The sequence below is a fragment of the Amia ocellicauda genome, chromosome 18, assembly GCF_036373705.1.
Source record: "Amia ocellicauda isolate fAmiCal2 chromosome 18, fAmiCal2.hap1, whole genome shotgun sequence".
NCBI lineage: Eukaryota > Metazoa > Chordata > Actinopteri > Amiiformes > Amiidae > Amia > Amia ocellicauda.
In genome coordinates, this window is record NC_089867.1 from 6,779,346 (window position 1) to 6,807,228 (window position 27,883).

Genomic DNA, 27,883 nt, shown 5'->3' on the forward strand with positions numbered 1-27,883 from the left:
TGGCGGCATGATTCCAAAACGTAACCCCTTGTTTTTATGATTTTATTCTACAAATTTCAGTTCTAGAAAATACACAATGGAGAAAGTAGAACATCTTTGGGTTCTGTCCTATTTAAATGTCAATATCCGATCAGGTTTGTTCATTATGTGCCTCCATGGCTCATAGGACATGCAGTACGTTCAGCGATTGCTCCTATAACATGTTTTTTTAGCCTGAAGCTTTTGAAAGGTAAAATCAATGCTCACATTAGATAAGTTGCAGAACTAGCAGTGACTAGGTCATTCACAAGCAAGGAGAGAGAGGTAGGGAGGGAGAGAGTAGAGGTGGATGGGATTTGTAAGATCACAGCAGTTCAACAATCTGAAAATTAATATTACTCCATTTATTTATCTGATTGAAACACATTCTAAACAGAATGAAAAGTTTGTATGCTGGAGATACAACGTACTAGTACTTTCCCGTATCCTGGAGATGTACAAGGACCTCATTGTCTCCAGTGCCCTTGGAAGAATATAGGGCCGATGCTGAGAATCCTAATAATAATATATATATATATATATAAAAAAAAAAAAACTCCAAACAAACTGTTATTTGGCTTATCAAGATATTTTATTCTTTTCTGGGATCTTCTCTGGCTGGAGCAATCTCCTACTTTCTGCTCTAATAGGGTGACATATTGAGTCTCGAAAGGTCACACCGAGGTTCATCTTTTTTGATCACATTTCTGGTCCTATTTTTCAGAATGACGATATATCATTTGAAGAAAAATAAATGTATTCTCTTAAGGTTGCTGCTGGTTTTATTTTTGGTTCTGAGCCTTAAACCTTTTTTTTTTTTTATGGCCTCCTCCGTTTGTCTCCTCTCTAATGTAAAATTACTGCTCAGCAGGTTGATGGAACTAGGTCTTGAAGATTCTCGCCCACTAAGACAGAATTGAATTATATAAAGACTTAAAGTGAACAGGAGCAGACCAATGTGTGTTTTACACAGCCTTACATTCTGCCTGTACGCATCTGTATTTCTGGTGTTAATCAGAGGTGTCCTGTGAGGGTGTCATCGCCCTGGTCTGAGTAGGTAACCCGCTATTCAGTAATTTATTTCTATACATTAACAAATAGTAGGTAAACATGTAAACATGGTGGAGTGAGTGATGATGTAGCTAAACAATAGTGCTGTAATTATGACAGGATTAGAGTCCAGAGGTGGTTGATGGAGATTGTTAGCAGTACTATGAGTATGAGTCTTGTTTTTGGCTTCTAACATGTAATATCAGTTTTCTTCTACCATTCTTGTCAGTTCAGGAGTGTATAGAACCCATCTAATCCATTTTGTTGAAGGAGTTTGGTATAATGAACAATTTAATTGTTTGATAAATTAGTGAATCTGTAATTAAATCAGTGTTATCATAAGAAACAGGTTGTAACTAAGATCTATACAGCTTTGGAGTGGAAGGCTTGATATTTGATTATCCTTGATCTACGAGATGGCTGAGCCGTGTTCTTCACAGGATACATATCTACTTATTTTATCAGTCTCTAGCGTATCTTTGAATTGCCATCTTATTAATTCCGTACTTTTAATCTATAGGAATTTATGGTTGTTTTTTGGGTGGTTTTGACTCCCTAGTGAAGTCATCTCCAGCACTGGTCCTTGTGCTTAACCCCCGTCCAGTCAGATTAATAGATCACCTTCAATCAACAAATTCCAATCACATTTGAGTTATTAATGAATTAACACATGCCTTGATAATGGTTAAAATGATGAGGACATGCCTGCTACATTGATAAGAATGAACAGTTTCAGTGTCTTTATTAAATGCATAATTTAAAGGTGACGTATAACACTTTCTGAAATAAGTTTGGAGTCCCTGATGTCTTTTTTGCTTACGGGTGTGTAGTAATAATCTGCACACTTTTTTTTTTTTTACTTCCATTTTGTTTTATGTTTTGCAGAAGATTTGTGAAATCTCAGATCTCCCTTACGAAAGGAGAAATCTATCCTTGACCTTTATCTTAGATCAACTATAGTTTGTCAATTTTGTCAAGTAGTACTAATAGTAGTATTTAATTAATATAATTTATTGGGAAAGCAATCCAAAGTTATTGAAATGTTCACTCGTGTTTCAATAGATTTACATTATAAAGTGTGTTGACTTGTAAAGATGCCAGTTTAAACAAGTCTGCTGTTAGAAGCATGAGCTTTTACGCTGCCAGGTTTACTTTATTTGTCAAAGGATGATCAAATGTTCTTACTGTGGTTATTACATGAATAAACACTCTTTCAATAAGTCTTAATTAATGTTTTGTTTTTCATTATTTTCACAGAAAAAGCAACGAACCAAAGAGCTCTCTCAGCTGTTCCATTCATATAACCCCTACGATCATAAGGTATGACTACCCTCGTTTCTGTGTGCATTGTAAAGGTCAAATAACGTAGTGATATTTGGTTTTTGGTTTATTTCTTGGCATGGGCTCTTCTCCAAGACTTTGTCATCTTATTCAAACTGAATGTATATGAGGCCACTGAGAAATGTACACGAACAGTCATCTAACACCGAAAGATGAGTCGTCATGGTCAAAGATTAAGTATAGGCACTTCAGAGGTACAGTATATGTTGAAGGTATCAGTGTACTTTTAATTTAGAGACAAGAGCTTACCTTTCTTGTAGCTAAATTGAATTGCAGATGGGCTAAAAATAGCTTCACAGAATTGAACTGTAACAGCAAGATTTTCCAGTAAACTACATGTAGGTGGTCCTTTTTGTAAATTAAATAGCAATTGTTTTCTTGTGAGAGGCCAGGATGGTTAGTGCTGAAATACTTGGCACATGCTAAGTGTAATTAGTATAGGATGGGGTAAGCTGCAAACTCTGCATAGAAGAGTCTTACTGAGAAAAGTTAAATGCCAATAGTATTGACAGTGTGAAAGAATGTTTAGCTGATGTCCAAAAGATAATCTACTAAGAGTGTATTTTTAATTCTCTCAATTATATTGTAGTTCATATAGACTTGGAAATACCATTTGTTTCCCCCATAATTCATAAAATTTCATTGACAATTATTGAAAAATAACTTAATCAGCATGAGATGTAAATGTAAGTACATAACTTGCATGCCAGCTTGTCATAAGAATGAAAGGTAAGGTAATGGACATGGAAACAGTGTGTTCCAGTGCAATGACACAACAAAGTGTGGTGTTCAGAACTTCACACACAATCACACACACTTGTCTCACAGTTCAGAAAGTGTGAAGGCGCTTTCACCGTCTGCGTGGCGTCTGGCTGGAGCAGTGTGCCGCAGCCGGCCACTTGACAGATGATACCCATTTATGGCTTCATGCTTCAGTCATAAACACTTCAATACAGATGTGTTAATCTTTGATAATTAATGCATGCCATAGAATGGGGTGGTCAGACTTGGTTCGGTTCACTGTTTTAAATATAAGAGCAAAGTCTCAGTTTTTCTCTTGTCAAGTGCTTTTTTTTTTAAATTAAAATATTTTTTGGAGGGGGTTATGGGACCTAGTCTTTTTGTTCCTTTCTTCTTTTTCTCCCTTGTCAAATCTTAAACATAACATTAATTTGAAAAGGGACTTTTGAGGAAGTTTCAGCTTTAATGAATTCTTCAATTACAATCATGTAAATTCTTCTAAATGAAATCTCGAAATTGGAAAGCTAATGTCATTCCTATATTCTCCAGTTACACCAAAGGATTCGATCTTGTGTAATGTTGGTGGTAATACATTCACACAAGGACTGTAGCTGGCTCCGTGGCTTGCTTCATCTTACTCCTTGATGAATATCATACCATTGGTTAGGAGGGAAAAGAAGTGTGAAAGTGACTCCGTACATATTTTTCTGATATGTTTTTTCTTCTCCCCCTGTGATGAACATTATTTTTAATGTACATATAATCATAAAAAAAAGACTTCTACCAATTTCTTTCAGAATAGGAAATATCATAAGCCCCCGTAGCTCATTTTAATTACATCATTAAAATTTCAGCATTGGTGAACATTTCTAGTTCCATTTTCATCCTATAAAAATCCATTGTCATTCCTGTGAGCTGTCCCGGATCTGGTCTGTTCGCCAATTTCATAGTCCCCCTACTCCTTTTGAACTAATTACTGCTTTGCAGTGTAATCAAGGCAAATTGAATTGCCTATAAAAAATGGAATGAAGCTCTTTAAAAAGGTATTATAGCCAGAGAAAGATTATTATGCCTGTGCAAAACTAGAAGAGTTCATTAAACGATTGCCTTGGAAAGTAGTTTGCTGAGCTAACACAGGGTGGCCTAAATCTCTGAGAAACCTTGCTGGTCTACCACTGGGGATGCTTCCTCCAGACCCCCTTCATCTGCCAGACTGTTTCTCAGAGATTATGCAATGACTGAACAAGGTTATTGAAAAGTCCTCCAAAGCTGTTTATGTAATCTGTTACAGTTCTGGTGGAAAAAATCAAATACTTATGAATATGTTTTTTCAGTACTGAAGTGTAAACTTGAAGGGATACTGTACAGAATCCAAAAGCTTTTATTTTTTTTCTTCCATCTTTCTGTGCTAATTTTAAATATCAGAGGCTGAAGTGTAAGTGTTGACAGTGAAACAAAGAGCTCACAAATGCTTTCAGTTCTGTGCCGCTTTGTTTCACACCTCAGGCCAGATTCCCTCAGACTTTGCTCTGGGTTGTTTTTTTTTTTTTTTTATCTTCTTCCGAAATACTTTTCAAGTTTCAAAGCCAGACATGTTCAATCAAAAGTATTAATATTGGCTCCCCTTCAATGGATTTTCTTTTTGGAAAAAGGCTATCTTAACATTCATTGAAGTGGAATATAAATCTCAAAACATTGATTATTTTTGATTCCTTTTGATTCTCTCTTTTTAAACATTTTTAAAATGTTAGCATTTGTGTCAACCTTTAGAAAACATTATGGACAAGAACTCAATTAATTCTCTCTGTCTTATATAAAAATAACTTAACATTGATTTCTGAACTTGGAGTGGTCAGAGATATATATATATGCAGTGCATATAGAAAGTCTACACTCACTTTTGTTGTTTATAGCCAGGAATGAAACCCTAGTACAAGTTTATCTACACAACCTACCACACAACTTCCAAGTGAAAAAAATATTCTACAAAGTTGTAGAAATTTAAATAAAAAATATCTTGGTTTGATCAGTGTTCTCCCCCTCTTGTAATAGCTAAAAGTTAAGTTGGCTCCACCTGTGTTACATTGTAGCGATTCACATGAATTTCAGAATAAATTCAGCAGTTCCTGTAGGTTCCCTCTTCTGGGTCTTGCGTTTCAAATTAAAGATTCAACCATGAGCACCAAGAGCTTTCAAAAGAACTCCAGGAGAATGTTGTTGAGGTACAAATTGGGGGATGGGTATCAAATCTATCAAAGGCCTTGAGTATCCTTTAGCACAGTCAAGATGATTATTAAGAAGTGGAAGGTGTATGGCACCACTAAGACCCTGCTTAGATCAGTCCATCCCTCCAAACTGGATGACAGATCAAGAATAAGACTCATCACTACCAAGAGGCCAATGGCAACTTTACAATAGCAATGAAAAACCTGCTGTCCTCTGCAGGAAAGCTGAAATACACCTTTCAGCAGGACAACAGCCTGAAGCACACAGCCAAAACTACACTGAAATGGCTAAGGTGTGTAGATACGTGGAAAAAGTCATAATTTAAATGCATCAAACTCTGAGGCACTGACACGGCAAAATGTGAAAATAGTTGGACACTGTGTGTGTGTGTGTGTGTGTGTGTGTATATATATATATATATATATATATATATATATATATATATATATATATGGGTGCTTTCTGACTTATTGTCAATCTAATTCTAACCTTCAAATATGAATATCATAAATTTGTACTACCCATTTGGAAGTGAAATAAATCTGGTAAAACAATTATGTTCAACCATTATATAACTCGCCCTCAATGAACTGGGCAGTGGTTAATCACTTGATTGACTTGTTTTGCAAATCAGAAACATTTGACTTGAAGAGTCCCAAAGTTTTCACCAAGCACAAATGGAGCCCCAGCTTCCGGAAAGCATAAATGTGTATCCTATGACTGCTAGACCCCCAAAAAGTGTTTGCAATTGCATTGTATGTAGTCAGAGTTTTTTTGTGCAATTCAAAAGCCTCATTATATAAAAAATGTCATTTTTAATTATAAAAATTGCATTATATTAGACAACACTGCTTAAAAAATGATGTCCAGCTGTGATGATAAATGCAGCATCAGAATCTAACCACTGAATTCTCTGGTCTCAGGGCTTCTAATCAGAGCAGGCTTATTCTAGAACATCTCTTGAGTCCTGTAATGACACCCATGTGTCGTTTCGGCACGCCGCACTAGGATATCAATAGAGCTAACCGAGTTAAGGGAGGTCTCCTTTGCTAAGTAGAAAACTAGGGAGCCTTTAATTATCACAAGATTTGATGAACGCGGCCTAAAATGTGGCATGTGGAATAATAAATAAGACCATTAAAGATGTCTTGATTCATACTTCGCTTTGAATTTCTTATGCTTTTTGATAATGAACTATTTAAGCTTTAATATTTGCCCAGTGTGAGGTCTTTGTCTTTTCGCTCTTCTCCTCTGAAGCTAGTCCCCATTTTCAGCACAGAGATAACCTTTTTCTACTAGTAAGTCTAATTGTTTTTAATAGGAGCCCTACTCTTATTCATTCAAGTTATACAATTATTGAACTGACTAGGGAAGGATTGGTAAGGACTTTGAAGACATGGAATTGGCACAGGTCTTAAAGTGTTGTTGGAATGATCAATTAAACTCTAGGAATGATGGGAAAATGTAATGATCCTAAGGTAGCCCCTGTGAATATTGCAGGTAATGATTTATGTCCTGAAACATTTCTGTGGAAAAATGATAACACCTTCCTGCATGCACATAACTGGTAATCCATCTGCCCAAACATCCAAAAACTATGTTTCTCTAGATTGAGGACACCAGATTAGAATATTTTACTAAATATCTAGGGACATGTTTATTATGTGTTACTACATAATAAAGACACAATGGTACAATGAAATTTACATGGGTCAAGCAATACTCGCTAGGTAGGCTTGCATTATGTTGTTCTGGTATTTAAATAAGTGTATTCATTCATTTCTATTTCATTGTCTCATCCCCCAGTTCTTTTTTATTCCTTGGCAACGTGTTTTGTTCTGCATCCTACTTCATTCTGTGTAATTAATTGAAATTCTGTAAATACAGGCATGAACTGTACATGACACTGTTCCTCCCACACAAAAATTTAGATCCGAATGGGGAAAAAGGAGTTAAATTAAGGTATCTGGTTGTATTCCCAGGAATGGCATATCCTTTAATTGTACCTGTGGTTCAAGAATGAAAAATAAACAACCTTTATACCATCTATTATATACTTTTTATTCATATATTTAAGCCTTGGTTTTGATTTCGCCTCTCAAAACTACTTAAGACTTTTTTTTCCTGTAGGAAGCTGGTTGTGTTAGACCAATACAATATTGATGCAAAGGAATCTCTTTTTTAGCTTATTTTAGGTATTATATCAGAGAGGGCTGAAACAGAGAGCTGAAGATTATGGTACGAGGGCCACACAGCAAAGACTATTGAACTATATGGCAGTTCTGATGGAATGTGTGCCATCAAACTAGAGACTTCAGAACGTCTTCTCCATGACTTCTTTGTGGGCAGTGTAGCTGCTGTAAGGTACATGGAGTGCATGTCTACCCATTGATCAGACTTCTGGAGCCGCTTTTTTGTTTCAGTGGGTGAAAAATTTCATGCTTCAGTCAAGATTAAGGTTGATGACAGTGTCATCAGAATGGATTGGTTTAACTGTACAAGTGTTTGGTATTGCTCTGTTTTAATCATGTAACAAAATAAGCACATCTGCTGGTTTGATGGCAAGAGAGTTGTTAATAATAATTTGATTACATGCAATACGTATGATTTGATATTTGTATGTATGATGAATTCTTAGTTTTTTTTGTTTTTGTTTTTTAATTCACTGCAATCAGTTTCGCCCTCATATTGACAAAAATCTTAAATTAAAACAATACACCAACACAAGTGCGTACTGTAATGGACTTGCGTTTATTAAGTCCTGCTTCAGTTATCATCACACCTATTCTGCATTATACCATCTTATATGTCTAGACTAGACATTGTAGCTAGCTGCTGAAGCTTCACCCTCAGATTATATCTTTGAAGGTCTGGCTTCAGTATAATTTCTAAAAGCTGACCTTATCGAAAAGCCCATAAAATGTCTATGTGAATTGTAATTTTAGAAGCAGTTAAGGGGAAATGACACAGTGGTGGCCCTGTCAGGTATTCTGTGGGACACATGTAAGAACAATATCAGTATATAATTCCTTCAGTGTATTGATAATGTATGGAACCTGTGTACCTTTAAATCATGTGAGTAATCAAGCCAGATTGCCTACAGATCTTTGTAATTTGTACAGTGTCTTTCATGGCCAGACTCCCTAGGGTCCTCTTATTCTGGTAATTACATACACTGGCAGAGGTTGTTCATGGACACAATTACCTACTTACCTCATACTTTTAGACCTAAAGCACCTGCTATTGTAAACAAGGACTGAATTAACACTTAATTGCCATGGCTATATTACTTATGCTTTTCAACTAACAAAAAACTGTATCCTGCAATCATGCTATTTGTCTAAAGATGTTCTTCAGTTTGAGAAAGGGGGAACAAAAAAAAGATACAAAAAGATCAAAACTAATATCCCTTTTCAAGATTCAGAGGTTTATAATGAAAGTAAATGTTATCCCTCTTTGATGTACCTGTATCTATACCCGATGACACCTGTATGTAACACTGGCAAATAGCATGCATTTGTAAAGGTTTAGAACAAGGTTACACAAGTCTGGTCCTGGGTGGCTGCAATTCAATGGGGTTTATAGGATTTGTCTTAATTATCGGCACCTTAACAACTAGGAATTGCCCTTCAGGATTGGATTGGTCCCTCGGTTTAAAGAGTGCCTAATTTAGCATGTAACATTCTTAGTTTTCTGATCCCTTTTGCTTTTGTGGCTTTTTTTAATACACTGTAATGTAAGAGGTTTGTTTTTAATGTGTTTGTTTGGGGATGGGTTTGTGTAACTGTCTGTTACGGTAAGTCCAGTCACATACCGACACTGGCTCCTGTACACCTAGGTGATAAAAATATGTGTGGTCGCCATTACAATGCCAATTTATTGGTTGTGTTCAGTAGGGTTCCGTTCCAGAGGCGGGTATTGAAGTGTGCCTGTAAGTAATCAGGCAGCTACTAAATCAGCTCTGAACTAATCAGGCTGCTAACAGGAGCCATCCAACCATTAATAAGCCTCACCTGACTCTGCAGGCCTTCAATTGATTACCCTGCTGCCAGAGATTCAGACACCCAAGCATGAGTCTGATTACCTGTGCATTTTTATACTGTTTTTCACAATTCAGGGAGTTTCAAGATTTCATTTTTTTCTTCTCCTCCTCATTCAATAATAGGATATGCTTATCCAAATACTTATAACTTTTGAATTGATGAGCACCTCCCTGGGGAAGGCAAAAAGGCTGGCTTACGGTACCACGTTGGCATTCAACTGGCATTGATTTAGAGTTCGAGAGCACTTAATTAACGGGATCCCAAGCACAATTTCCACTCCTGTGCAGTTAACATTTTCCCTGGAATTGGCTGCTCTTGCCTCTTAAAGATTGTCGATGAAGTGCACTCTGTTTGTGCTGTGTTTTGAGACCTGCTTATTGCAAGACCTTGCCTCAGACCATTGGAACACAAAAGGGGCTTTGTGACCCTTTTCAATGTCCCATTTCTCAGGCTTTTCGGTTCTGGTTGGGAGGGAGCAACTTCTGTCGTGTTTGAGTTGCCTTGAAATTTTCATTTTAATTTAAACAGACCACAAATTGAAAAATAAATTATATATATATATATATATATATATATATATATATATATATCAATGCACAACTAGACTGCAATCACACCTATATCTAACAGTGGGCCTTGTTAAATTTGATTATTTGTGTGTTTTTCTGTTGCATTTGGGAAAAATATAATTATTCTTACTGATTGGTTTGTCCATTCTTTCTTACCTCCTTGCCATGCTTGAGAGGCGGCTGTGTCTCTTTCTGTTATTGCTTCCTGCTGTCTTGTGCCGTTGAACAGGAGATTATACTAGTGTCCTGCCCAATTATTACGCACAAGAAATCTTTTTCTCATAAGAGCTGATAATAAGCATCCATTAATTCACTTTGGCTCAGAAGAAAGCAGTTGCTGTACTGTATTAAAAACCCACTGGTCAGTCTCTAAATCAAAATGAAATCTCTCAGAGTGACGGAGATACATTTGCAAGATTTTTTTTGTATTATTATTGCACCAAACACAGCTGAATGTATTATAATAGGTATTTTCTAGCAGAACATAGCAATGTAGTCTCCTGTAAAAGCTGCTAGACACAGTTGGAGATGGAGTTTGTGATTGCAGTTTGAGATTAAGGAGACTCCGCAAAGATGTGATGATTAATTGCCTTATGAAGCCAATGTTATATATATATATATATATATATATATATATATATATATATATATATATATATATATATATATATATATATATATATATATATATATATATATACAGTGGGGGAAAAAAGTATTTGATCCCCTGCTGATTTTGTACGTTTGCCCACTGACAAAGAAATGATCAGTCTATAATTTGAATGGTAGGTGTATTTTAACAGTGAGAGACAGAATAACAACAAAAAAATCCAGAAAAACGCATTTCAAAAAAGTTATAAATTGATTTGCATGTTAATGAGGGAAATAAGTATTTGACCCCTTCGACTTAGTGCTTGGTGGCAAAACCTTGTTGGCAATCACAGAGGTCAGACGTTTCTTGCAGTTGGCCACCAGGTTTGCACACATCTCAGGAGGGATTTTGTCCCACTCCTCTTTGCAGATCCTCTCCAAGTCATGAAGGTTTCGAGGCTGATGTTTGGTAACTCGAACCTTCAGCTCCCTCCACAGATTTTCTATGGGATTAAGGTCTGGAGACTGGCTAGGCCACTCCAGGACCTTAATGTGCTTCTTCTTGAGACACTCCTTTGTTGCCTTGGCTGTGTGTTTTGGGTCATTGTCATGCTGAAATACCCATCCACGACCCATTTTCAATGCCCTGGCTGAGGGAAGGAGGTTCTCACCCAAGATTTGACTGTACATGGCCCCATCCTTCGTCCATTTGATGCGGTGCAGTTGTCCTGTCCTTTAGCAGAAAAACACCCCCAAAGCATAATGTTTCCACCTCCATGTTTGACGGTGGGGATGGTGTTCTTGGGGTCATTCCTCCTCCTCCAAACACAGCGAGTTGAGTTGATGCCAAAGAGCTTGATTTTGGTCTCATCTGACCACAACACTTTCACCCAGTTCTCCTCTGAATCATTCAGATGTTCATTGGCAAACTTCAGACGGGCCTGTACATGTGCTTTCTTGAGCAGGGGGACCTTGCGGGCGCTGCAGGATTTCAGTCCTTCACGGCGTAGTGTGTTACCAATTGTTTTCTTGGTGACTATGGTCCCAGCTGCCTTGAGATCATTAACAAGATCCTCCCGTGTAGTTCTGGGCTGATTCCTCACCGTTCTCATGATCATTGAAACTCTACAAGGTGAGATCTTGCATGGAGCCCCAGACCGAGAGAGACTGACAGTTATTTTGTGTTTCTTCCATTTGCGAATAATCGCACCAACTGTTGTCACCTTCTCACCAAGCTGCTTGGCGATGGTCTTGTAGCCCATTCCAGCCTTGTGTAGGTCTACAATCTTGTCCCTGACATCCTTGGACAGCTCTTTGGTCTTGGCCATGGTGGAGAGTTTGGAATCTGATTGATTGATTGCTTCTGTGGACAGGTGTCTTTTATACAGGTAACGAGCTGAGATTAGGAGCAGTCCCTTTAAGAGAGTGCTCCTAATCTCAGCTCGTTACCTGTATAAAAGACACCTGGGAGCCAGAAATCTTGCTGATTGATAGGGGATCAAATACTTATTTCCCTCATTAACATGCAAATCAATTTATAACTTTTTTGAAATGCGATAAATTATATAAAATTATAGACTGATCATTTCTTTGTCAGTGGGCAAACGTACAAAATCAGCAGGGGATCAAATACTTTTTTCCCTCACTGTATATATAAAACATTTTTCACACCTAACTAAAACTTTTGGGTAGATGTGAAAAAATGCTGTAAAGTAAGAATGCTTTCAAAAATAGACATGTTAATAGATTATATTTATCAATGAACTAAATGCAAAGTGAGTGAACAGAAGAAAAATCTACATCAAATCCATATTTGGTGTGACCACCCTTTGCCTTCAAAACAGCATCAATTCTTCTAGGTACACTTGCACACAGTTTTTGAAGGAACTCGGCAGGTAGGTCGGCCCAAACATCTTGGAGAACTAACCACAGTTCTTCTGTGGATTTAGGCAGCCTCAGTTGCTTCTCTCTCTTCATGTAATCCCAGACAGACTCGATGATGTTGAGATCAGGGCTCTGTGGGGCCCATACCATCACATCCAGGACTCCTTGTTTTCTTTACACTGAAGATAGTTCTTAATGACTTTCGCTACATGATTGGGGTCGTTGTCATGCTGCAGAATAAATTTGGGGCCAATCAGATGCCTCCCTGATGGTATTGCATGATGGATAAGTATCTGCCTGTACTTCTCAGCATTGAGGAGACCATTCATTCTGACCAAATCCCCAACTCCATTTGCAGAAATGCAGCCCCAAACATGCAAGGAACCTCCACCATGCTTCACTGTTGCCTGCAGACACTCATTCGTGTACCGCTTTCCAGCCCTTCAGCGAACAAACTGCCTTCTGCTACAGCCAGATATTTCACATTCTGACTCATCAGTCCAGAGCACCTGCTGCCATTTTTCTGCACCTCAGTTTCTGTGTTTGTGTGAATAGTTGGGTCACTTGGCCTTGTTGCCATGTCGGAGGTATGACTTTTTGGCCGCAAGTCTTCCATGAAGGCCACTTCTGACCAGACTTCTCCGGACAGTAGGTGGGTGTACCAGGGTCCCACTGTTTTCTGCCAATTCTGAGCTGATGTCACTGCTGGACATCTTCCAATTGTGAAGGGAAGTAAGCATGATGCGTCTTTCATCTGCTGCAGTAAGTTTCCTTGGCCGACCACTGTGTCTACGGTCCTCAACGTTGCCCATTTCTTTGTGCTTCTTCAAAATAGCTTGGACGGCACATCTGGAAACCCCTGTCTGCCTTGAAATGTCTGCCTGGGAGAGACCTTGCTGATGCAGTATAACTGACTTGTTGCTGTGCTCAGTCTTGCCATGGTGTATGTCTTTTGACAGTAAACTGTCTTCAGCAACCTCACCTTGTTAGCTGAGTTTGGCTGTTCCTCCCCCAGTTTTATTTCTCCTACACAGCTGTTTCTGTTTCAGTTAATGATAGTGTTTCAAGCTACATATTGAATTGATGATCATTAGCACCTGTCTGGTATAATTGTTTAATCATACACCTGACTATATGCCTACAAAATCCCTGACTTTGTGCAATTGTATCTAGAAGAATTGATGCTGTTTTGAAGGCAAAGGGTGGTCACACCAAATATTAATTAGATTTTTCTTCTGTTCACTCACTTTGCATTTAGTTCATTGATAAATATAATCTATTAACATGTCTATTTTTTAAAGCATTCTTACTTTACAGCATTTTTTCACACCTGCCTAAAACCTTTGCTCAGTACTGTGTGTGTGTGTGTGTGTGTGTGTGTGTGTATATATATATATATATATATATATACATACATACATACACACACCGATCAGCCATAACATAATGAGCACTGACAGGTGAAGTGAATAACGCTGATAATCTCGTTATCATGGAACCTGTCAGTGGGTGGGATATATTAGGCAGCAAGTGAACATTTTGTCCTCAAAGTTGATGTGTTAGGAGCTGGAAAAATGGGCAAGCGTAAGGATCTGAGCGACTTTGACAAGGGCCAAATTGTGATGGCTAGACAACTGCGTCAGAGCATCTCCAAAACTGCAGCTCTTGTGGGGTGTTCCTGGTCTGCTGTGGGCAGTACCTATCAAAAGTGGTCCGAGGAAGGAAAAGTGGTGAACCAGCGACAGGGCATGGGCGGCCAAGGGCTCATTGATGCACGTGGGGAGTGAAGGCTGGCCCGTGTGGTCCGATCCAACAGACGAGCTACTGTGGCTCAAATTGCTGAAAAAGTGAATGCTGGTTCTGATAGAAAGGTGTCAGAACACACAGTGCATCGCAGTTTGTTGCGTATGGGGCTGCGCAGCCACAGACCAGTCAGGGTGCCCATGTTGACCCCTGTCCACTGCCGAAAGCGCCTTCAATTGGCACGTGATCATCAGAACTGGACCACGGAGCAATGGAGGAAGGTGACCTGGTCTGATGAATCACGAGTTCAGGGTGTTGACTTGGCCTCTAAATTCCCCAGATCTCAATCCAATCGAGCATCTGTGGGATGTGCTGGACAAACAAGTCCGATCCATGGAGGCCCCACCTCGCAACTTACAGGACTTAAAGGATCTGCTGCTAACGTCTTGGTGCCAGATACCACAGCACACCTTCAGAGGTCTAGTGGAGTCCATGCCTCGACGGGTCAGGGCTGTTTTGGCGGCAAAAGGGGGGCCTACACAATATTAGGCAGGTGGTCATATGGCTGATCAGGTGGCTGATCGGTGTGTGTGTGTGTGTGTGTGTGTGTGTGTGTGTTTATATATATATATATATACACACACACACATATATGAGCACCATCAACCTGTATTAATCCACTGCTGGATGAAGGCCTCCCCAAGTTGTTTCCACTTGCTTCAATGTACAGCTTCTCTTTTCCATGTCATGTCTGCAAAGTTTATTATTTAATCATCCCATCATTTAAGTGGTTGTCTTCTGGGTCTTTTTCCATCCCTAAGAATCCTTTCAATACTGTCAGTCTTTGATCTATTCTTGCAATGAGTCTGGAAAATTTAACATTTTCACTCTTTCAATGATGTCACATATTTTTGTGTGCTCTCTGATCCATTAATTTATCTTTTTCTATCTCTCTTGGTTATTCCATCTTTATACATATTAAGATTTTAGATGCAAGCTGATTGGGTACCCTCATTCTTGACATTCTGTCTATTTGCACACTTCCCTGTTTGAAGTTCAAAGCCAGAGTATTGTCTTCAGTTTGCTGCAGAGCGGGGCGGATTGGGTCGTCAGTGCCTGCTCATCTGCTCCTGCCCTGCTTGGAGAGAGAGGCAGGTTCCTCAGCTTGGCAAATTTAGCGGCATCCAGCTGTCCTTATGCCACGGTTAGAGTCCATTCCAGTCACCCGTGCTGAGTGACTCTGAATGCTTCTGTGCAGATGGCCAACACAGTGCCAAACCAGGTTATACACAAAGAGAGCCTGGCATATATTAAGGGCATTGAGTAAAAGAAGCAGCAGCATCAAACAGGGATTTCCTCACTGCTCCTTGGTGAAACATTAGGCAGAATAAACACCATGGCGATCGTAAAAACCGCGCTGGGTAATTTGTAATTCATAGCAAGTGACGCATCTTTTTACCGCACAGATTATCTCCAGCTATAGAACCATATAATGAAGCCCTCCGAGATGTGAAAGCTGGAGCTCTAACAAATGGACAAAACTAACAGGGATTGTTTAAACATTTACAGTTTTTTTTTTTCTTCCAAGGAGCAAAAGAGAGGTGGGGGGGGATCAAGCTTCTGAATATGAAACCTTTTTCACTCCCCAGAACTGTTTCCAAAATCATTAACACCTTTTAAATCTTCTTTTTTTTATTCCCCTTTTATAAGGCTCTGGCAATCTATAAAGTTTATACCGGGAATAAAAAGCTCCAGTGTCAGATTTAATTACACAAGGTTTTCTTTTTCTTCTGCCTTTTGTTGGAGGTATTTTAGTCAGCACACAGATATGCATTCTTGTTGCTGAAGATTTTCCCCCCTCTCTACTTGAAATTTGGATTATTTATTTTAGTGTGCCAGAAAAGGAGCTCTCTCTCTTTTTAAAAATACAAAATACAGGATCAGAAACTGAGTTCTGCTGGCAGGTTTTCTTGCTTTCACATCAGTGCTTTTCAGCGGCCAAAAAAATATTTTGTTTACACTGCACGAGAGGGCAAAACAGTGATTGTCCGTTCTGTGTGAAAAATGTCTTGCTGAGTTATTATTTGTATTTTGAAAATGTTAATGCCATAGTTTTGTTGTAAAACATTCTATCAAAGATTTTTCTATATGACTATTAACACAAGAATGACCTTTTCAGAGGATTGCATGTATTTTAACAATAATGCTTACTGTTACTGAGGCAATTACTCAGTTTGTTTTTAAAGTTGAGTCATATACAGTACTGTATTTTGTATGTCACATGGCTAACAACATTGTTTTTACTTAGACTTCATTTTAACCCTTTAGGTGATTTATGTGTAACAATGAATTGTTGTTTTTGTGCCTTGTTTTGTTTGAGGTATTTATAACATATGTCTAGTACCTCTTTCCTGCAGCCTTTCTTACTCTAGACAAAAGTTTTGAGAAATGAAAGTCTTTGGTGTCTCATAAAAAGCAACATGAGATTAGGTTGTAAACAGTGTTTGATCTGACACTCTTTGTGTGACTATATCTGATTTGTGATTGTGGCCAGAAGCAGCCTCCATATTCCTTGGGACTGCTACACAGCAACATAATAGAAGTGATTATAAACATTCACTTTTATCTTTTGCTTTTCCAGAGGCCAGTAGTTTATATCATCTGTCTTTGCCTGTTATGTAAAATCATATTGTTGCATTTTTACTTTTTACCAAGAGAAGAGTGTTGATGGTTCTATTTCTCATATTTATACTGATACTACAGTTGTGATAAAATATTAGTTATTTGTGGAAATTACTGATGTAGTTAGTTTGTATCATTTCATAATAACATAAAAACACTTAAACCCAGAGCACAAGCATTTTCCTGTTATTTTATTGATGTAACATATTGTTGGATGACAGGATTTGGAAGCAAAACCACTGATGTTAGACTTTTTTGTTTTTTAAAGAACTCTATTATAACTGTATACATGCTCTAACGTACACGTCTAAAGTCAATGAAACTGGAGAGAACATTTTAAAAGTTGCCCAGAAGGAAGAAAATGGGACAAGAAAAACGAATTAATAGTATAATGGTTTTATAACCTATTAAGGCATTGTATTTTTAATGGTATGCAGACAATTATTTAACTATGAACTGTACTAACCACAGGAATGTCAAAAATAGACAACACATTTCTATGTCGAGCATTATATCAAGAAGTTTAGGAATTCAGCAGTAACATAGAAAAATAATGCCCTTAATTAGTGAATTTCAAACACTGTAAACCCCAGCTCCCTAAAGCGCTGTGAGAACTTGTGTGGAAAATCACACAATACTCAGCAGTTGTCATTCTTTTTTTTTTTTTTCCTTTTTAAATGATTGATTCCTCCCTGATATAAGAACGAGGTGCATGCATTTTGGGACAATTTGTTTTTTTTTTTAAGGCTAAACCTTTTTTTATTTTATTTTTAAATATATAACACCTTGTGCTAGTGAATGAAAAGGAATAGAAAAAGATGGCATTAAGAAGCAAATTATCACATTATAGAAACGCTCAAGCCTTGGGCGCTGCTAGATGGGGTCTAGAAGCCAGATGCAGCAGAAATAACTCATCTCTGCAATAATACACAGACATGTCAACTGCAGTTACAAATAAATTGCTCTCTCAGCTATGCTAATATCCTGCGCGCTGAATGAAGTAATTACACTCTCCTACTACACACAGTGAAGAATAATTACAAACATTCTGCTAAGAAGAGGCCTTCTTCCATTATGAATTTTAAATTTTAATGCTTTTTTCTCAGCTTTTTTTTTTTTTTTTTTTCCTCTTTCACAATTTCTGCAATCAGTAGTCTGTGCATGCATTGTCTAACCTAAATATTCTGCCTGGCAAGTAGGCGCGATTTATTATTCAGCACAACAGTCTCCCCATTTAAACCTTATTTAACAGTACCGCGACGGAAAAAGCAACTGAAAAACATAATTGCCCCAAATTTACCCACTGTGTGCAAGACAACTACTCTTGACACGCGGCGCCATTTGCATTAGCGCTGATCGAATGTGGCCCCTCCCCTCGCGACTGTCACATTCTCCATGGGGTTTGCGGAGGGGTTGGGCAAAGCTGTGTACAGATGCATATTAAACAGCTCAGCCCACACCTTCTTTCTTAGTTCGGGATATGATTAATGTGATCTATCCATAGCCAGATGGTGTAGAACAAGGCCCATCAATCAAACTGAAAAGACCATTGAACAGCCCCCACAATGGTGTGTTTAGGACCAGGGGCCTGGTTCATACACTTCAACCTGGCATACACCAGAGAAGAAGCCCCTGCAGATAAGATACATCTACTGAACTGCTAGACACTGCATATTCTCCAGGCTGAGGCTTTATTGGGAAGATTAGAATAGATGTCCTTATGCCAATGGGGCCACACAGTAGGGTTTATCGAGTGGAAAACTTAATAATTATGAATGTTATTTATCTGCTTAAAGTCTGCACTCAGACAGATTGTGCCTTGTAGCCTGGAAATGGCTTGTTCAGATACAAGCGTTACTGTTTTCAATTGGTCAGGGGTTTCCAGTAACTGTGCACGATTGGCAGATGCTGCTTTGGGCTTATCATTTAGGAAATAAAGTGGTAGGCGTAGCAAAGGACATTCTTACATTGGCTAAATGGTACTGGGGTTTGAACCAGGATATGGGACATTAGGTTTCTGAGCAGTGTTCAGGTAGCTTTCTCTCCTTAGGACATTTCATTTTTCAGTTTCTTTATGATTGTCATTAAAGTGACCAAAGTTCTCTTAATTAATCAGTATGTTTAATTAGTTCTTGGTGGTGGCCATCGGTTGCCATTGGCTCAGTTTACATGCAGTGGTATTGGCTCCTGCTTGTGCATGTTGGGGTCAGAAACTCTACATGTGGCAATGATTGGGAGAAACCTAGGTTGGTAAGTGTGTTCTCTGCAGTTTTTACTGTAGGCGGTGCTGATAAAGACTGAAGTAAGATTTTGCTCATATACTTTGCATTAGGGGGAAACAAACAGATATAAAAGGACTTGAACAAGTAGGCATGACAGTTTTTATATAAGAATTCAGTACAGGTTACTTAACTAACTGTACAAAAGAATCAGTGATCTAAATTGAACCTTTAATGTTTCTCAAAACTCTATATTTGACTTCCTCACTTTTACATTGCAATTGCTGTTAACTGAATATGTGGATATACTTTACCCTTGGCAGTATGGAGATCTGTTTTGTCGAAGGTTCAAGTTGTAGTCCAGACACAAAGTGATATCCTCTACTTAAAACTGCAACATCTCTTGCTGAAAAAATGTGAAGTGTCTAAACCAATCTGAAGCAGCACAAACAAATGATGCCAAACTATGGTGGCATCATAGACCCCACTATTTTAAACTTTAAACTACAAGCCCCATTAAAAATAACAAATATATACCTAAGTCTAATCAGAACGCTCATGATTTTAGAATTCAAATGCCAAGTCATCATTATTCGGAATAAGATCTGCAAACTTAAAATCCCACTTACATGTAGATGGTTATTACTCTTATCTTGTGGAATAAATCTTTATGGTAAACCTACAGTAAACTTAATTTTACTCTCTTAATAGTCAGTTTCTGAAGCTTTCAATCCTGTTGGTTGGTGATTTAATTTAAATCTGACAAATATCGCCAGTCATTTATGCCATAAACTCAAATGGATATATGGACACGGTCTTTATTCTTCAATGGCTTAACCTAGATATTTCAGGTAATTCAACAGTTTTTACACACAAATCCAGAAATCGCCTTGTAACTCGGGACAGATTTTAATGTTACTGGCTCTGAACCAAGTTATTATGAAACACATGGCAGGGAGTGCCCAGAAATACACACTGAAGTGAAGGCTTGGTGGCAGGCTTTCAGGTTTCTGTTTGCATAATGGGGCCAAAAGCTTGTGACAAAGCCTTTCTGGATGGCTGATGCCAGATTCTCTCCACATTTGGTTTCTGAACAGACATCTAACAAGCCTTAGTAATCATTTGAAGTTGCTCATTTATTACAATACCCCTGGAATTCAGTGACTCAACAGAGGGAGAGATCTTACGCTGACGGGTTCACAGCTGTTCATTACAGAAACATTCTCCTATAATCTGAAACACTCAATCGGAGAAAAATCAGCCTAACGAACATTATTAAAAAAAAAAAAAAAGTGCTCTTGTTGGAATGGCTTTATGCCCAAAAGTTTACATTCCCAAAAAGAAGCTGTCAGAAGATAAATTACGTTTCAAGGCTGTCTTCACAGTTATTCACTTATTTTCTGCTTCATGGGTTTTTCTGTGTCATTGGTCCGGTGCTGTTTGCATTACTTTACTTTCACTCTTAAAACCCATGTTTCACAGAGCTGGTTAAATAGTATTCTAATACTTTACAGATAGTTAATTGTTTTGTCCCCCCCACACACACTAAGATAGTATGCTATGTCTAAATTCAAATTTATTTTGAAATACACCCGCTGCTGTTTTTCCCCAAAAATAAAGCAGATTTATACTCCACAATATCAACCAATTCGCATCCAGCCATTTTTATTATTTATTTAATTTTTTGTTGCTAAATAACTTTCATGTCATTTTAAACCCATTTGCTCATCTATAGCTTGGCTTTTTATGCGTTTAATTCCCCGTCTAATTTCTCTATTGCAATTAACCTTCTGTTCTATATAGTAGAATTTGATTTTATAGTTAAGTACTATATTATTCCTGGAATGTGATGATTTGGTTTAAAGAATCAGGCTCAAGTTGAAGTACTTGATACATTAACCACATTTTTGTATATTGTAAGTATGTAAAAACGTACTTTCCATATCAGTCCACCAGAGAGATCCTGCTATAGGTAACCACAATGTGTGTACCCGTGAAACAGTATAGAGAGACGGACTGCAGATGGCTTTATTTTATCTTTTACCTTTTCATACGCATTGACGGTATATGTTTTGATTCATAGATGACTTAAAAGGCCGAGATTTACATATCCCTTCTGAAGGAAGAAAAAGGGGAAGTTAAACACAGAGTAAATTTACTTAAATTACCTCTTTTTGAGAAAGCTTCCACTCTGCTGATTAAAGGCACGCTGATTAAACATCCCTCCGTGATCTGAGACTGTTTTGTGTACATTTGGGTTGCACATTGTTCTAACCTGCCTGGCTGCTTGATTTTGGCTGGCTGTCTCAATAGGCTGGGATTGTAGGTGGCCTGCTCTCTTGAAAAGCTCTGCGAGGAGGTAGGCAATTGAACATTGTGTGTGCAGCTGCAGCAACACCGAGCTAATTGAACACTGCCATTGAAGCCTGTCACCGATGCCATTATGCAGATATGTCTGGAAAGTATAGCCTCCCCTAACTGACTTCCTCAAAGGCCTGGCTGTGGCATTTTGGAGCTCACCAGAGCGATGGTTAAATTGATCAGTTTGTTTCCACTGCTGCTTTAATTGCCTGGTTTAACTGTTAAAAGACGAGTTGTGATTACTCAGGTGTAACTAAAGGGCACATTCACAAACTGAATGCACCGGTGCTTACTTTCAACTGTGTATATGTAAGGGATATGGGTCTGTATGGATCGCTATAAGCATGTAGAGACATAGTGCCTTCCCCAGTGTTTGAAAGGCCTTAATCCAGTCTAAATGTCTAAAAGGTCTACATTTACAATCCCAAACGTTTCAAAAAGGAAACCTCTCCAAAGTATCTGGGTTTTCATTAGTTTACTTGCTACTAAAAGCTGGCATGTCCTTCTCAAAGCAATGCCGTGTCCGTGTCCGTGTCCAACCGTGGCAGCATATTTATAGGTTTCAATGGCAGGACTCCATATTTGGCTTTTGTTTTGATTTTAATTCTGATCTAAGCTCTATCCCTGCTGATTTGGTTGTGCTGCATATGATTGGCACGATCACTATTTGCATCCTAGGAGCTTAATTCATCTGAATTTAACTTAACTAGAACAACTTTAGACATCCACATGTAATGCTGGCTCTAAGCCGGTCTTTCCCACACATCAGAAACAAATACAAGAGAATGATTATATTTATCCATTTATTTATTTCAATTGTGCATATTCAATTATGTTTGTGTACATTCTTTTCTGGGGAGAATAGATATAATTATAGAGCCAAGCCGAAAGATTAATTCAGACTGCTTTTACGCATAAATGACTTTTTATTATTATTATTATTGTAGCACTTAGCTTTATTATTTGCGGGGAAAAAAAAGAAAGAAAGGAAAGAAAGAAAGAGGAAAAAACTTAAATTGTTCAGAATCCGTATGCGCTCGCTGGGACTGCCCTTATCTGAGAACAAATTATTGAAAGTGAGCACAGCCTCAGGTGATCCAGGCAGGGGAATCTAATAGTGGCAGGGAGAGGTTTATGTCTTCCTACGGACTCGCACACAAAGTTCAATTCCCATTTCCTTACTGCTTCAATTACACCGGGTTGCAAATGCATTGTTCAGCAAACGCAAGATGTCTGTATGCATATTGTTTACAGGTAATTATTGTTATTAATATTATTATTATTATTTATTTATTAGCAGATGCCCTTGTCTAGGGTGACTTACAAAACACAAGAGCAATACAAAGTGCAATAATACAGATAATACCTCACTAACTTTCTTTCATGCTCCTGCTGACACCCAAATCAGCACCTGAGTATCTAAACAGTCCCGACAGATAATGTGCTGGCTTGGAAAAGGTATCCAGGCATGAAAGAGTTAACCATGTGGAAGCTGCTCAATCGGTCTTCAAAATGAATGACCTATCGGTTATTTAACTTAATGCTGGCATTCTAACAGGAACTTAAATCACAGATCTGAACTGACCCAAATTTAATATGCATGCTGAAGCATAACTGTAATGTTTTATTTCCCCCATCACAATTCACAGTATTGTGCCAAGTGTCATTAGCAGACAAAACTGTGATGAATGCCAACATCTATAAAAAAGTCATTGATCTTTGTGTGCTTGAAAAATTGAAAAGTGAAACCAATGTGTGTGTATAGAGAGAGCCAGAACGTGTGTATAGGTATGTTTGCATTTGTTGTGTAAATTAAGCAAAAAGTGCAGTAGATTCAAATCCATAGATTCAAGCATGTAGCAGATAGCCAACGTAAGTGTTATTTTGCGGGATCAGGTGATCGGTTACTGCTAGAGCCAGTTCCTTGCATTAGGTCACGAACTGTATGAGAGAAAAATGTAGGTGCAGGTGTGGCTCTTGGGTAGACAACATGGAAGCTCATAATGGACATAAAGCGTTATTTTGGCATATCTGGTCATCTTCAGAGAAGGTGACTAGTTTCAACAAATATGTTTTTAGCTTTTGTTTAATCTCATAAAGAAAATTACTTTGGGCCTGTGATCTTTGAAAATCATCATGTAACTTGGAATCATTGATTATGTGTGTTTCATCATATATAAAGTATATAATATATAGAAACACTGTTCATTCAGCAAGTTGTATAGCTCAGGGACTGGTAAGCAACACAAAAGGGGTCATCCAAGGTTTTCTTGGCATGTTTGTGGAGTTTGTAATTTTCTATTAATAAGTTGCTTTGGCACTTGCCAAAATAAAATGAGAGAAATCCTGTGGGATTGAAGCCTGCATCCCGAAGCGGTGATGTCATGATTCCATGCACCATCAGCTTGACATGCATTGAAGCTAATCCTGTGTTTTAAGCATTTATTCCATCTTGAACTAACAGCTAGGGTCTGAATTGAGACATTGTTTTTCAAGGTAAGACCCCCCCTTCAAAACTGAACACAACAAGATCAAGAGGAAAGTTTGAACAGCCAGTCCCTCCATTTTTACATTATTGTAAAATCACCTCTATTTCCATATTGCCATATTTCCAATCATCCCAAACCTGTGTGTAGTATAGAGGGAGTGAAGAGGTATTAAAATCACAGCATGTAAAATACGCTAACTGCATAAGTAGACTTTTGTTCATTACCACGTAAGATACCAGTTAGGCCAGGGTGTGAAATTTTATGAATACATTATCACTTCGGATGTAAATGAAAATGAGGAGGTGGATAGAGAAAGCAAACCAATTAGACGTCAAAAGTATTCCTCCAGGGGATGTCTGTACTACTATAACAGAGGTGAGTAAAGGTTAGGCAGCTCCGTTGTCTCTAATCAGGTTTCATATCAAATTTATAAATAAATAAAATTAAAAATATTCAAGTACAATCCTGATGACATGAAGAATCCTCTTCCTTCCCTCCACTCCTAGCAGTTCAGTTTAGGGAAGGTGAAAGCAAATGTGATTGTGTGGAAATGAGCAAAATGCCTGTGAGAGAACACACTGAAACAGTTTATTCCCCTTGTTTATATTATCATCATTAATATTATTGTTATATATTTTCGAGAAGTGCTGGTTAGGTTAGACAAAATAAATTAGATGTATCTGTTTTGCGTTTCAGTGCTGAAGGAGACAAAACTGAAACAACAGATGCTGCATTCCTATAAAAATACATGGGCTCTCTTATAAAACACCAGCCCGAGGGTTCTGCAGTTGCTGACATTTTTTGTATGCATGCCGGCATTAACTGTTGTTTAACATTAAAAGTGTTGTCTACAGAAAATGGACATAGATTGAATTATACATTGTTCATACAGCTCTATTACCTGTGTGTTTTGTGTTCAACCCTAACCACAGACCAACAACTGCAATACAAGGAATAATGATGTCTCATCAGTTTTAGACTGTTTTATGCCTATGTTTGCCATTTGATATGGCATATATTTCCTGGTCATTGTATGGTTTGGTAATTCTGGTAAATTTGCTCTTTGTCTTCAGACAATTATGAGAAGAGAATGAGTAACATTTCAATGGTACAAAAGTATTTTGTTTTAATATTTTCCATTCACACCCATTCTTCTCTTGTGATATAACTATCAAAGCAGTCCTGCAGTGCTAATTGGGAAATAGACAATTAGTTAATATTAATGTTTTTTTGTGTTTTTTTTTTTTTCCATTTCCAAGACACCATGGCCCAAACCAAATCAAAACTTTAACGACCTGCCAAACCCAAACCAAAAATTATGTTCTTTATGGTTCATTAGGCTAAAAAGCTTCCGTTAAGTACATGAACAACAAATTGGGATTGGCTGGTGCAATTTGTCTAGGCATAAGAGTACTGAACACTTCGGAGAGAATGTTGAAATACTTTATTATGGTTGAAGATGGCGGTTTCTCTGCTGCTGTGCCCACATCTCCTAAACTGTGGCTTCTTGGCATTGTGTGATCTAATGACCAGCAGCTGGTTCAAACCAATTCCCACACTGCTCGGGTTGGATGTGTGAGGAGACGCACGATATGTCTGATGAGGAGAGAGCTGTGACTGTGTGCGCTGATTAATGTCACAAGTCATTTTGTTAAGATAGTTTAAAGGTTAGCTTCCTGCTATAATGAGGCGCTTTTAACTCGAAATGTAATTGTTCGGTTCTCTGTAGACTTCTTTAACGACGTATTTGTGCAGCTCACTTGAGAAAGATAGACATCTTTCCATCTTATCGTCCCAGGGGCAGAGATGATCACTCAGAGTGCCTGTAATAAGAGCAGTCATATTTATGCACGTCTGATATCTTGGACTGCCACTGTATTTTTGTGGACAAAAGGCAGAGCCTGACATTTCTATCCAAATGTCATGTTCATCAGGAATGCTTAAGAATTGTTGGGTCAACCTTATTTATTTGGATTCTGTGAAGCCTGCTACTCTCTCTTCTTTCTTTTTTACTATGTACACTTCTCAGAATTATTTATCTAATTTATTGCATTAGTCAGGATTATATGCTGAGCACAGAGAAGGTACATTTTTTATGTCTTGCCATTTGAACAGCATGGATTCTCATTTTGCTTTATTTAAACATACATCAGAGATGAGTTGCTGTCACTCGTGGATCAATCTTGTGAACTACAGTATGCCTTCTCTGTCTGTCAGAGTCAGGGATGGGGGGCGTGCATCACCGTGATATGACATGTTCAATGTTTTTATTGCCTGTATTTATTCTGTGATGCATCTGTCCCGAGCACAGAGAAAAGAGGCAGTGACACATAACTTGAAATTAATGCACAACCTTTTTGTTCTCACAAGGTTTATTCATTTATTTATTTGAATATATCTTTCTCTGAGTTGACCTATATGTTTTCTGCAGATCTGCTCAAATGAGAGTTCAGTTTGTTAATCTCCACATTGGAATTTACTGATTAGACACAAACTTTCTGCAGCTTTTATCCTTTAAAGACACAGACATAGCAATACATAATGTACTGATACAGCTGTTTGCTTCTATGTCATTATTACATCAATGCTGTAATTAAGGTGAACTTAATACCAAAATCTCCAGATCAGCTGGCACACTGAAATAATAAATGAACTGAGACAGGAATGATGCCTTGAGAAGTGCACATTGCCAGACTCGTTGTTTTTTTTAATATAAAAACAGTTTTTGATTGTGTGTGGATGTGCATTCTGATCTGCCACTGTTTTGATCAATTCCGTAAAACCCCATGATACTGAAATGATTGATTTCATTGAAATCTCTGCTTTTATGTTGAAGCTTGGCACAATGCGACAGTGAGGAATATCTATAATGTATGTGTTTATGTATGTGTGTGTGTGCATGCGTGTATTTGTTTCCACATTTAAGAAATGCACCTCAGTTAACTATATGCAATGTGCCATTTATTTCCAAGGAGGAAAATCGGATGAATTATCTCACAACCACTGAAAACATTTGTAATTGAAAATGTAAGGTTCCAAATGTTTCCTAAAATGTTTAAACGTTTCTATTAGAAAGCGAGGTTTAAACTTTGATTTTTGTAAGTCCATTGAAAAACATCTAAGCAATGAGTTTGAACAAGCAGCTCATTTGATCAGACATCACTTCTGCAAGTGTAGTTACAGCTTTCAACACTGTTTCAGATTCCTATGGCCACTTTAGGATTGTTTTTTTTAATAGAGAATGGGAAATGCATGTTTTATCTAGGTCTCTTACTTACAGACTGCACAATAAAAATAAGTATGCAATAGAAAACCTCTCTGAAACTTAAAGGAAAATACAAAACATTTGAAATAGTGACTTTTTTATGCTGTGTTTGATTTGGTGCTTTAAACTTGTACTGACATTGTGCTGGTTGAAGCATAATTTTCTTTTTTATGGAGAGTTCATATTTACATAGCACTGTGAGTCTGTGAGCACCCTAATAGCAGCCATGCCCCCTTTCATTTTGTATACTGGTGTAAAACTATACAGATGGATACAGTCTCTGAATAATTGAGAATATTTTTTCTGTTTTAAATAAAAGTTTGGCAAGGTTAGTTCTTTAAAGTGCTTTATGTTTTGAAGAATCTTAACCTTAAAAAAAATAATGAAAAAGCTCAATGCAACACAATCCAACCTGTGGTCTTTACTTAAGAAAACTGATATAACCATTAGGACTGAAAGATGGCCCATATTTGGCAGTGTGGGATTTTAGAAACCTTTATAACAAGAGCTGCTTTGCATTAAAGCATGAAGTGCTGCATTAGACTCTGGCTGAACATCCAACTTTGAACTATGCATCTAACTTTGATAATACAAGTCTTATAAATTAAAAAGGAGTGCTTGCATGTCTGCTTCGGAGCGGGCTGTAGTTTCCGGGGGTTTA

The 27,883-nt window shown here is 37.8% G+C and overlaps 1 protein-coding gene across 1 annotated transcript in view; it reads left to right on the plus strand.

Annotated features, from left to right (window-relative positions):
• The window catches only part of cdkal1 (CDK5 regulatory subunit associated protein 1-like 1), a 399,108-nt gene that overhangs the window by 307,973 nt on the left and 63,252 nt on the right, over positions 1-27,883 (plus strand). Inside the window, exon 12 of the mRNA XM_066690832.1 lies at positions 2,326-2,388. Within this exon, the coding sequence (XP_066546929.1) occupies positions 2,326-2,388 (63 nt within the window). The remainder of the gene's footprint in view (positions 1-2,325; positions 2,389-27,883) is intronic.